This window comes from Simochromis diagramma, unplaced genomic scaffold (genome assembly GCF_900408965.1).
Source record: "Simochromis diagramma unplaced genomic scaffold, fSimDia1.1 OVJJ01000321.1, whole genome shotgun sequence".
Classification (NCBI taxonomy): domain Eukaryota; kingdom Metazoa; phylum Chordata; class Actinopteri; order Cichliformes; family Cichlidae; genus Simochromis; species Simochromis diagramma.
The window spans coordinates 14,669,435-14,682,869 of NW_024386772.1; the positions used below are offsets into that span (position 1 = coordinate 14,669,435).

The window sequence follows — 13,435 nt, forward strand, 5'->3', positions numbered from 1 at the left end:
GTCATTACTTGACTATCACCCCCGATTTAAAACTCTGATATTTATTCTGAAGAATTCATCCCCACGTTAAAGCATGTGACTTTGCAATGACCACAGTCTTTTTTTTCATGTTAAGGTATCACATGTCACCACGGGGCCCATGCGGCTTGCAGTGCGGGAAGTAAAAGCACTTCCTCCTTCCTATCACAGCTGTAGTAGAGAAACCAGCCAGTCTAACAGGAGCGCTGACATTCTTGGCAATGGGGACCCTGAAGGTCGTCCGCCGCTGTTTCTGCTCACTTCCCTGCGCGTTATAACGGTAACGGCCGATGTCACCGGGTTCAACCAGGAAAACTGATCAGTTTTTGTGACTAAAAGCGGTCGGAAGTCAGGTCTTTGTAGCACAATGGCTGCGACGTAGCGCAACTTTTTTTTTCTTTTTTTTTTGGTGGATGATCGACAGCGTTCGTTGGTGCCGCAAACTTTTTACGGACTTGTAGGAAGAAGCTCACGAGACTTGCAACATGAAGAAGCAGTTTAATCGTATGAAGCAACTTGCCAACCAGACTGTTGGAAGGTAGGCTACATAACATTGTTGCAACGTGATGTCATACATTATTGTGTTAGGCCAGCGTTTCTAATTTATGTCTCCCTGTTGTCATCTGGCTGGTTTTTATTGTGGGCGGTGTCGGAGGGGCTGACCACGATTTTGTGTGATTAAAAAAATCTGGAGAATTTCTAAAGGTTCAGATTGCAGTGAAATTGTGTCAGAAGCACACAAAGCTTGTCCAGATGCCACAATAATGGGTTTTTTGTTTGTTTGTTTGTTTGTTTGTTTGTTTGTTTGTTTGTTTTTTTAAACAATACAAGAAGTTTGAAAAGTAGATTTTCCAGATTTGGTTTAAAAGTACGTGGCTGTAACTTTGGGAAAACATCTGAATTTAGTAGCATTAAGTAAGTGGATTCAATGGATAAATGGCTACAACAGATTAAAAAAAAAATCCTTATTACCTTATAATCAAATGTTCTTTTAGATTGTATAATCTATTGAACATAAAACCAATTTTAGATGAGAACAAACTGCTCTCATCTAATCTGCTGTAACAGTTCATGTACTATCACAGCTATTGCCTTTAATAAATTAATGGCTCAAATGGAGGCAATGAAAGTATGATGTCTTTCTTTAAATAGAGAAGCCCTGCTTAGGATGCATGTGATACTATCAAAACATACAAACCGCAAACAATAAAACAACAGTGGCAAATATTAATAAAGAGGCATCACTGTAAAGGATGGAGAGACTTAAATATATGCTAAATAGATAAATACAAATATTTCTATTTGCTCTCTATATTGCACTCTTTTAGTGTACTTGAAGGAGGCCTTGATTCTGAATTCACTTTTGTCATCAACACCTATTTAATTAAGTCTGTCAACAGTCCCCCTTGCCCTTCTGTGGACCCAAGAATGACCCCACCTTTTACTGCACTATGTACTCACATGTGCAGTGGTATATGTTCAGTTACAGGGTAGGATGTGCTCACACGCATGTTACCTGATGGGTGTTGATAGGGCAAACTACGTATACCATCCTTCTTCCTGCGTCTCTGATTCAGTGTCTCCATTTGTTGCTGTATTAATTAACCACACTTCTGTCTATTAGTTTCCAAGTGATGCCCTGCAGGTGCTGGCCTTGGATTCCTTGCATACATGACTCCACATGTTGTTGTGTAAGAGCAGTAAAACTCAACTGAGCAGGCAGGATGACAGCTTGCATACTGAAAGGCAAAATAGTTTGCTTGCACACACCCACTCTGGATTACTGCTGGGCGAGTTTAACATGCAAGAAATCCTCGGGTGCCATTTATACCACAGCTTAAGTAAGAGTGGGTGGGAGCTAGAAAATAAACAAAAAAAAAAAAAAAAATCACAGAAAGCACTCAAGTTAAATTAAAGTTAAATGTTTTACCCCCCCCCCCCCAGTCTTTATGCTACACATGATCACACATCATGTGTAGCATCCATCAAGTGAAGTTATAAAGGTCTAGATTAGATCTCTGTCACGAGCTCGGGGGTAAAACAAAAAACGGTTTTCCTGCTAATAAATGCTCCAAATACAATTTGACAGAATTGAAATTAAGCTGGCTGTGAAGATCTAGATCATAAACCAGTAAATCTGTGTCCACCCACGTGAGAGTTTGTGATGATTTGTGGTTTTCTGTTTGGCCCAGGAAAGGCTGGACACACACACACACACACACACACACACACACACACACACACACACACACACACACCGGTTTTTAGTTTTTGTGGAGTAAGCATTTATGTAGCTGTTGACAGCAGAGGCATGGCAGGGTTCGGGCCGCCATGCAGCCACAAAGTCGTTTTTTATAAAAGAGGAAGCCAGATTTCATTTGCATGTGAATAATAAGAGGAAGCGATTCAATTTAGATGTAGTTGCATTGCGGTAGAAGATGGCAGGGTAGCGTGTTTTTATAGGACATCCTTACAGTGTCCTTTACCAAAACTGAGTCAGTGAAACATGATATGATCCATCTCTGCGAGCAGCTTTTAAGATTTTGTGTGTTTGTTTTGGTCAGTTTTCCTACAGGTGCATGTTTTACAGTTACAGTTGTCCTTCACCTTTTTTTTTTTTTTTTTTTTTTCCCAAGGTCCAGCTCCAGCTGTCGGTTTTTTTAAGAACAATAGCTTCTGGCTAGAGCCAAGCTGCACTCCACTCCAGTTCAATCGATTCTAATTCCGTGTTGATAGGAATCTAAAGATTGCTCATGCAGCTTTTTCCTTCAGAGACAAGCCTGTAAAGCCTAATGTTTAATGACGTCATATGGATCCATGTGGAGGTATTCTAGCTGCATTACTAACCATGTTAATAAATGGCTTGTTTTCAGTTTCTGTTTACTTAATACATTGGAGTCACTGACTTGTATCCATTTGTCTATATTCTATTTTAAATCAGTTTCTTCTTTGTTTGGGTAAAACCATTTTGTAGCTAGGACATCTGATGCTGACTATGTGGAATAAATTGGCAAGAAAAATGCACACATTTGCGTAAATATCTTTGTGAAGACACTGACTGACCCTCACGCTAATCGTAACATAAATATAACATTAAAACCAGTTCTTCACCCTCAAGCAGGCCTTTAAAGAGATGAGAAGATGTAAGCACTAACCAAAAGGTCCCCACTTTTTCAAAATGTCCTGACTGCATTGGTTTTAAATCTCAGACCGGTCCTCATTAGGATGCTTTGACAAGTACACCTTGAGGTGTGTCCCATCATCCAGACCCTAGAGATATTTAATTAAATGGAAAATGGAGAGGCATATATGAGGTACTTTTTCTGGTCTTATTGAGCACATTCACTCACACAGCTTCATTCTAGAGTCACTGCTTTGCAAGACGGTCCTGGGCATTACCATAGACTAATCTTCCTACACAAGCACAGGGAGAACGTGCAAACTTCTCACAAGAAGGGCCTACTCGGGTTTGAACTCAGGACTCTTCTGCTGTGATCCACTGTAATGCCTCACATTTTAATCTTCCACAGACTCTCGCACTAATATCTGAGAGACTGCATATGGAGTACTGAGCAGCATAATTAGCAGCTCAGAATAAAAGTTGTCTTCAGAATCATTCAAAAAATTACTTATTCATTTTATGCTTTGCAAAGTTTTACCAATGTGAATTGGTCTTATTTGTGATGTGAGCTTGAGACAGCAGACAGCCACCACAAGCAGTTTCGCTAAACAGTGAGAGTATTTCAGGCATGAGTGAGGTAAGCCTGTACTGCATTTTGAGAGTGTAATGTGAAGATCTTATTTTTGTGTCCCACGTCAGTATTGGGTAATAATTCTTGCATGTGAGCAGATTATTTTATCCCCTGCAAGGTGTAAATCTACTGTGTGTTTCTTGGCTGGTGCTGTTAGAGGGTGGGGACAGGCCTTCAGAGATTTGTGCATAAATACACAACATCTGTGTATGTGTTGATGGATTTATTGAAGGGGAAACCAATCACTCCTTTGACAATCTCACCAGCTGAGCGAGATGTAAATCAAATGGCTAAAGAACAGTTGCTGATGTTTAAAGGGTTTGGCTTTTTGTCAGCATTTCCTAGAAATGTGGGAGAGCTGTTGTGCCATAATATTTTCCACAGACTCTACGACAGTTCAGCATGTATTTGGTGTGTTTCAGAAATCAACAGGCCACCTGGCAACTTCCTCCTCACTTCATAGAAAAAGGCACACCTTTACGTGTTGCCATAACAAACACGGTGCAGATGACACCTGGGGAAGTGTGTTTTTTAGACCAGGAGGGGGATCAGCATTACATTTATGCATCGATGTTCAACATGGTTGTACAAATCCAGTACAGTTTTAATTTGTATAGTGCTAATTTACAAAAACAATCCAGTCAAGGTGGTTTTATAGTGCAACGTAAAGACCCTACAATCACACAGCCTTCTATGAACAAACTCTTGGTGACAGTGGGAAGGAAGAGCTCTCTTTTAACTAGAAGAAACCAGCAGAACCAGGCTCGGGGAGGGGCTGCCATCCACTGCCTGGGGGTACCAATAGTAGCAAATAAGTATATCATTACAACAACTGATTGTAGATTTCAGCTTATTCTGTTCACTTACTGCAGGCATACAGCACAGAATGCAAACTGCAGACTGGTTGTGCTGGAGATTGTGCTCAACTTTGGTGGTCTGTAGAGTCCCAGAGTTTATTTAGCAGTAGAGAGCTGTACACAAAAAGCAATAAATGCACTATACATAAATAAGTACAAGTGCATATAATGTCAGCATCACTAGTCTCATATTTCACCAAAACCACCAGGAGAAAAAGGAGAGGAAAAACCCAAGCACAGCTCATAACAGGCCAGTCAGGTTAACATGCCTGCAATGACACTGCATGAAGGAGGTACACCTGTTTTTACTACAGTGAAGCCTGAGGAAAAAATGAAGGCAATGCCGGATAGTCGTAAAATGCAATAATAACTCTCTTGTGCAAGCTTTTTGTGTCTCACCTGTATTGCTGTAGGACACGGGTGTGTTCTGTATGTCCTCAGTCTTTGACCACTGGCCTTTGTTTCTCTTCACAGGGCTGAAAAAACTGAGGTCCTGAGCGATGACCTCCTGCAGGTAAATCTTATCTTCCCTTATTTAAAGGGACTTTACGTCCAATAGTTTTTATTATCTTTAAAAAATTCCATTTGGCGGTCTAATGAGGGGTGGGCAGGTGATAAGCATTTATCCTCAAATGTGAACAATGCTGTTTTTAATGGTGGTAACTGGGTAGAAGAAGAATAAATACAAAGTCTAAATGTCATAAAAGTTTTCTCACATCTGTGGTTTAAGAGACCTATATACTGGTGCAGCTGCTTATTTCAGCAAACTCAAGTTTATGCACATGTACAAAAACACCCTCAGGATGTGACACGACTGAATGCTTTTTTTTTTTTTTTTTTTTTTTTTTTTTAGTCCATGATCTCTGAGTTAAATGCCTACCAAGCAGAGTTATAATAGTTTTGTATTTTCTTATTAGTTTTTTCTAGTTTTAATTTTCATCAGTTTGAAAATGTTTAGTTTTATTTTCATTTGTATTCGTTTTAGTGTTGATCCATAATGTGCTATAGTACTGTAAACATCCAGAGTCTAAATGAACATGTTTTCACATCTAGTTTTAATTTTTAGTTTAGTTATATGTAACTATAATAACCTTGCTGCCAAGCCTACCTGAAAGTCAATGCAACCTTCTTTATTTAGAAAAAATGTAACAGTGCTTAAATGCAGTGAATTTGTCTGCATGATGTTTCATAGGCAACATTAACTCAACCACTCATTACGCCCAAGCTATGCAGAAAATCATCTCAACACACAAAACGTCAAACCTTGAAACAAATGGGCTACAGCAGCAAACCACACTTGTGTGCCGCTCCTCCTATGAGCTAACTGAAACTGAGGCTCTATCCATCCTGCCTTGTATTAACAGTTCAGGCTCCTGGTGATGGTGTAATGGTGTGGAGGATATTTTCTTGGCACGCTTTGAGTCCCTACCTTAGTAATGTCCATATGCGTAACACCATAGCGTATCCATGTCCTGTTGGCTGCTTCCAGCAGGATAACAGCAGGATAACTGTGTCACAAAGCTTAAATCATCTAGTTTCTTATACATGACAATGAATTATGCAGTCACCAGATCTCAATTCAATAAAGCACCTCTGGGATGTGGTGAAACAGGAGATTCGCATCATTGATTTACATGTGACAAAACTGTGTGATGCTATCATGTAAATATGGAACAAAATCTCTCAGAAATGTTTCCAGCCCCTAGTTAAACGTATACCATGAAGAATAAATGTCATTCTGAAGGCAGTTTCTTAATATGACTTCACATTTAATTTTCCTCAAATCTGTTAGTCCAGTAAACTCCAGGGCCTCACTGGACTTTATTGTTGAACCCCTATAACAGTTCAGGTTTTGCCCACAGCACACGATAAAATATGTTGACACTGGGACTGGGTATCTGCCACCTATGAAAGATGTCCTGTTCACTGCCTAACCATAGCTTATTTTATGTCTGCATGTAAAACCGGCTTGTTTAGATATAATTTTCTGGTAGAGTAAAATACGGAAGTTATCAGAAGACTTACAAGCTCCTCGCAAAAGTTCTGTTAAAGCAATCATGCCTTTGCGCCTTGTTGATGCCAAATCTGTATGCAGTCTCGGAGTATAACTGCTGCCATTAAAACTTTACTGGCTAGTCTTTCATTCAACATTGCCTAGCCAGCTCAATGGTTTGGCACAGCAGAAGCGCCTTATGGTTTTCCACTCAAGGCAAGCTCTGGCGATTCTCTGTTATCTTGAAATTATACTTGATGTGCACTGTAGCGCTGTGTGGCGGAGGGGGATGGGGAAGCTCTGGCTAGTGAAACTGTGAGATCACTGTTGGGAAAATGGTGTGAATAAATATGACAAACTGAGAGGAATAATTCATGTTCAGGGAAGAAAGCAACTTTTGTGGAAGAAGGTAAAGATGAAGATGGGGGAAAGACTCACCAACCCCCATTCAGTCAAGGAAGTCATAGTTCTATGATAGTTAGCAGCTGACCGCTGAACCCCATTCACACAAAGACACATTTCTGATTGATCATCGACCTGCGACCTAGGGTGCCCTGTGCACTCATAGAACTCACTTATGATGGAAGATGGTGTTTTTGTTATGGATAAACCATGATTGGCAAAGACCTCAAATAACAGAGTGACAGGAGCTTTCTGCTGCGTTGGGCATTCCTTAAGCTCCGGCTCTCAGTAAGGAATGTAATTGGCAAACGACGAGCATAGTGGAAAACTCATGTCAGAATCTGTTCTTTTTTGCAAATAACGAAGACCTCGTATATACGCAAAGAGTCTGTTTTCAGATTTGCTGCCTGTTTAGTCATCTCCATACAATGTGTAGCTGCTGCACTACTGATTCACATAGCAGTGAATCAGTATCGCCATTGTAATTTAATCACACTGCCTGGAAAAGTTTTTTTTTCCCTCTTTCCAAACATGAACAGAGAGAGAATAATTTTTCCTTTCCCCCTCCCCACACTCTTCCACAATTGCCTTCCCTGAGAAGTTCAAATTGAAATTTGACTCTATATGACTTCTAGTCTTTTCCATTTTTCCATAGTCGTTTGCATTGGCTAAGGCATTCATCTTGTTTGGACACGTCCTGCTTCAGAGGGGGAGTTGAGGCGGCTGTCAGACTGGATTGTATCTCTGCTGCCTGATCTCACACTAGTGAGCAAGGCTAGAGCTGGACCCATGCCTAAGTACTCAAATTGATATGAGGGCATGATGGACTGATAATTGATAACGTGTAACAAGCAAGTGGCTACCAGTGAAACGGCTGGTGAGGAAAAACAAAACTCAGGAGTCTCTGTAGAGAGTTCTCCAGCCGGTTGTCTTATCTTGGGATAAAAAAAACTAAATTTTAAACAACTCCTTTACTATTTCATCACAAGCTAAATGCTGGAGGAAAACTGTCTTACCACTTTGTCATATTTCCAGTCTAACGTAAACAAAACCAGTTACTTACAGACACATTTAAAGGACACACGTTTTTCTCACATAACTTGTGAGACTACTCTTTTCAGTCAAACATGACACTTTGTTTTGTTTTTGCATTAAAGTCTCAATTCGGCTCAGTCATCGGCTCGTCGAATAGTAAACCGGCCTGCCAACAAGGTCAGCCACAGCGTCACCTGCCAGCCGGCAGTTAACCAGCCATTCAGTCCAATCCAGAAAACATGACTGCATCCTGTGTGACTCACTAAATGTTCCATTTTTTTTTTTTTTTGTTATGGAAGGTCAGAGGTTGTCAGCTCTCTCTATTCTGATTTCATTGCTGTTTAGGGGGGAAAAGTTGGCAAGTAGACTGTAGGACTGTAAACCTTTGGACAGCAAGTAACTGGAGAGTGGAAGTGCTCATTTCTGTTGTGTTAATTGTCTGTGTGTGGGCTTGTTTCTGCCTATGATCAGGGAGTGTTCCTATCTTTTTTTTTTTTTTTCCCAACTCTTATACTTGGAATCTCTCTGTTTCCTTAATGGTGGCTCTTCCTGATGATCCTACAAGTTTAAACCCTGAGACAAACTTATTAGATTTTGTTACCACACCATTTATTATTTTAATACGGTTCCAGCCCGCACATAGCTTGTCTCTGCTGTATTACCACTATAAAGAGTTAAAGATATGCACATCTCATTTATTTATAAAAAGACTTCAGAGGGTTGTATGAAAACACTTTGTCCCCCTTTGCAATTCCAACAATTCCAACTTTACCACTTGATGACTTAGGCATGCTACTGAAACCTCCATTTAATTCCAATATACTGTGTAAGTCAATTTGCAACCCACCACCATCATATCTGAATTAATAAATCCCATATCTGCTGTCCTTGATGCCTATTCTGTGCTGTAGGGAATCTTAGCAACTTCCTCTCATATTCTCTCAGTTCTGATTAGAGATGGACCGATCCGATATTACGTATCGGTATCGGTCCGATACTGACGTAAATTACTGGATCGGATATCGGAGAGAAATAAAAAATGTAATCCAATCCATTAAATATCAAAAAGCACCTCACAAAACTTGCGACATGGCGTAACTCGGCTCATAACCGTAGCACGTTGCAGCAGTATGCGTCACGTGATAGAGCGGCTGTGTGTATTTGTAGCCTCTCTAGCAATGCAGCATTTCATCTCCGAGGAAGTTATCCCAGAGAGAAGTAAAGCAAGTGTGTAAGTTCATCTCTGAATGTTTGTAAAGCATTCCCACGTTAAGCTTAACAACCGATATATGGAGGCGTGCCTCTTCTCGCTCCCTCTCCTGCTGCTACTTCAATCATGAAACTGATCCATGATCAGCTGATCGGCTTTTCTGTCGCGAGTCAGTCTCTCTTGTTTGTTTATCGCCCACTTCGCGCCAGAAAAAGGAAACCAGCAGCTTAACAACATCAGCACGTTTAACCTTGATAACCTTGTTAGAATTTATTTAATATTACTTTCTACAGCAGGATCTTTTTCTACGTAGCTGACGGCTGGTAACTGTGCAGGGGCGGATCTAGCAAAGTTTAGCCGAATCTTACACCCAAAGTTTTAATCTGATGTAAAATGTATAGAAGTCCATTACTGTATATAGTAACTATTAAGTCTAATATACCCTAGTAAGCTATAGTACTTTATCCTTTGGGAAGGTACGATCTGTGCAGTCTGCAATTCTGTTGAAGAAAGATGTTGAATCTATTTAATTATTCTTGAAAAATAATTAATTTCTGTGCATTTTTCCCCCCAACCTGCATCAAATTAAAGTTGATTACGTCAATTAAGCAACATGAGGTTGAGGGTGGGTGGTTCCCTATATTATTATTTTATTTTTATTTTTTTCTTTGCTAGGAGTTTTAGAACCCTATTGGTTAGGTTGCTTACTCTTTAAAATACCAGAATAGGGAGGATGGAGTAGGTTTAAGTATATTAGATTGATCAGTATTGCTGAACTATGAAATATTTTGGGTGCAGTGTATTTTTTGCATACAGGTATAACAGAATAGCTTTAGTGTTTTTTGGGGGTTTTTTTTAACTTGAGTATGAACTTATACAAAAAGCAGCAAGATATTAAAAAACACAGTTTTAGTGATTAAAAAACACACTATATCGGATTCATATCGGTATCGGACATAAAAAAAAAAGTGGTATTCTGCCATCTCTAGTTTTGATCAAGCAAAAGAAAAGTTTGTGGGGTTTTTGTGAAAAAACACTTTGCAGTTTATGACAAAGTATTTTATAGACAAGCTTGTAGAATATCTTGAAGTCTGTCCCCAGTTTGGTGTGCTCTCACAAAAAAGAAGTCAATAAATAGAACCAAATGCTCTAATAACACTAGTACTGTGATTATCCAGTCTTTTCAGTCCACAATACCGCCCACTTTGCAGTCACTCAGGTCTTTTTCTTCCTTTCTGGCCAAAAGTGTTGGAAGTCTGGATGCAATTGAACTGGAATCAGCTGAATAGTGAGTGAATCAATTGGATCCAGGCAAGGAAGCCAAGTCCAGATGTGGTTTGGCATGCTGCAACAGCTGCAGGAAAGGAGGAGCAGAGTAAAGGGAGGGTGGAGTAAAGCTGTACGAGTGTATGAGAGAGACTCAAACAGGGCAAGGAGATCAGTGAATTTGGGAGGATGAAAACGAAGGAAGAAGATGGGATCAGACAGCAAATGAGCAGCTCTCAGATCTAGCGCTGCAGCTAAATGTTTATACTGAAACAGGAAGAGGAAGTGGATACTTATGGCAGACCATGTTGGTGATTATGCAAGCTTCAGCAGATTATTTTTTTTTACTTCACATAACTGCTGATCATTTACAGAGTAAATTCTCTCTATAATTGCCTCTTTAGCAGACTTTTCAAACCCACATCTGGAAGAGTCAGGAACTAAAAACTCAGCAGAGCACAGTAATTCTCACAACGTCACTAAAGGTACCTGAAACTCTGCACTGGTGGTGCATTTGAGGACAGTCTGATAGAGAGTTATTGGGCCAGTTATCTATACCAAGTGATATAAAGTTCTCCTTTTATGTTTGTTAATTTCTTTGTTTGTTAATCACTAATAATAGTAATTGTAATAGTAACTGTAATAATAAAATTGTATCCACTACAAGTTTCTAAGCAGATTTTCCAGAAAATGAATGAATGAATTGAATGCAAATGTGTATTTGTCTGTGGGAGATTTATGTCCTAACCTCTACACGGGGGATACCAAGGCGTTCCCAAGCCAACCGAGAGATGTAATCTCTCCGCTGTGTCCTGGTTCTTCCCAGTGGGACATGCCTGGAACACCTCACCCAGGAGACATCCTGGTCAGATGCCTGAACCACTTTAGCTGTCTCCTTTTCTACTCTGAACTTCTCGCCTCATCTATAAAGCTTTATTTAGACTTCTGTGGGAAATTTACGTCCTAACTTGCGTAGTAACAAAAAACTCCTTTTATCCCCACACGGCAACATTCCACGCAATCCAAGTGTTTTGTGGAGTGTGTCGAGCCGATGCGTAGTCACAGTTCTCGGGGTGGGCACATCAGGTTACTTAGAAGGTTGTGGCGTAGGGCTAAAATGGGGTTCTGGTCGTGGTGTAAGTTTCGACATAGATCTGGCGCAGAAATATAATTCGCAAGTTGGGGTGAGCCCGGCCACCCTTCAGTGGAAACTCATTTCCGCCACTTGTATCCACAATCAAGTAAGATTCTTGGTCATTTCCCAGAGTATGTGACAATAGGTGAAGGTGTGAACATTGATCGACCAATAAATCAGCTTGGACTCTCTCTTCACCACAACAGACAGGTACGGCATCTGTATCACTGCAACTGAACAAGTCTTAACAAGACCCCAAGATAAATAAACTCCTCCACTTGGAGCGATCACTCTATCCTTTGCCAGCTGAGAACCAACAGACTTGGAGGCGCTAATTTGCATCCCATCTGGTTCACACTCGATCACAGGCCGCCCCATTTTTAGACTCGAGGTCATCGCTCAGTAACGCTGACAAAACCAAATACTAATAGGAAAAAGGCACAAGAAAATATACAACATAAGAAAATCTAGCGTATCATATTTGGGTCTTGCCACGCCCAAATACAACTTCAAAAGTGTATTTTTTTTGTAAGGTCTTCACCAAGTGACCTGACAGCCTCGATACCCACAAACCACAGTCTCCATCAGCCCATCGATATAAAGTGTCTGGCTACAGAGGAACTCTCAGCCTGATTTGTGGGACATGAGAGTTTTTTCTTGGTGACTCAGTTACCGAAGGCCACAGTCCCACCCTGGTGCTGGAAAAATGAAGCAATAAAATACAAGATTACTGTCAACTCAAAGTGTAAATATGTGTTGGTAATCCTGCTATGTTCTTTGTAGTTGCAGATCACTGTTGTCTTAATTTTCAGCATTTTTATCCAAATGTTGCACATTCTGTCGTATTTGGTGATTGTGTTTTTCTTGGCTCACTTGTGTCCTGTGCACTCAGGGCCACTGTAGAGAAAATTAGTCAAATCAGTTGGGAGCAGACAGCAAACGAGGGCAGAATGTGGAATTGTTGTTGCTGGCTTCAAGCCTCTTAAAATTAAACCGTTTTGTCAAGCTACGGTACAAAACGTATAGCATGCTATAGGGGGTCATGGAAATGTGAGTGAAAGAGAAACAAAGACATCGAAAACCACTGGGAAAGTGTGCTTGATGCCCTCCATTACCAGTAGCTCAGGCCTGCAGTTAGACTGATGCATCTGCTTTCTTTGATAGCATCTCTCGCTTCCTGTTGTCGGTAAAGACTTGCTCTTGACTCTGATTCCTTCCATCTGGCTGTCAGAGCTGCACGCCATGTAACAGAATTGGACAAACAACCTACAACTGCCGTCATATTTCAAAAACACTAGCAGGGTGGGAAATATGCGAGATGAATGTGTGCATGTGCAACATCTGTATTTTGATTTGTAGCCCTCACCTGTGTTGTTTCTGCTGAACAGGAAGGTTAAACGGTCCATTACACTTATTTCCTTCATCCTTGTTTAAATCAGATAGCTGATCTCTTCCACGGTAGACCTGTTTTGCTTGTTCTAATTTGATAACGCTGCATTTTATCTTTTTTTTTTTTTTTTTTTTTTTTTTTTTCTTCTGTTTTTTGTGTGTGCCCACAGATCGAGAGGCGGCTGGAGCTGGTTCGTTTGGTGTCTCACAACACGCACAAGAGGCTGGTTTCCTGTCTGCAAGGTCAGCTGGGCACAGACACAGAGAAGAGACATGTAAGAGGCACCTTTTCTTTTTTTTCTCTGTCAGATTCATTCCATCATTTAGCTTTTTCATTTTCACTTTTTCATCCCATCATGTTAGCAACATGCCACACTT

General features: G+C 40.4%; 1 protein-coding gene across 5 annotated transcripts in view; it reads left to right on the plus strand.

The window, feature by feature from the left end:
- The window catches only part of arhgap17b (Rho GTPase activating protein 17b), a 25,368-nt gene continuing 11,933 nt past the window's right edge, over window positions 1–13,435 (plus strand). For 2 of the 5 annotated variants that reach the window (XM_040051371.1, XM_040051380.1), the window contains exons 1-3: window positions 2–556; window positions 5,102–5,141; window positions 13,228–13,332. In XM_040051371.1, coding sequence (XP_039907305.1) covers window positions 504–556; window positions 5,102–5,141; window positions 13,228–13,332 — 198 coding nt within the window. In that variant the 5' untranslated portion in view covers window positions 2–503. Of the gene's footprint in view, window positions 557–5,101; window positions 5,142–13,227; window positions 13,333–13,435 lie in introns of all 5 variants that reach the window. The other 3 variants (XM_040051368.1, XM_040051359.1, XM_040051389.1) reach the window with 3 other exon arrangements.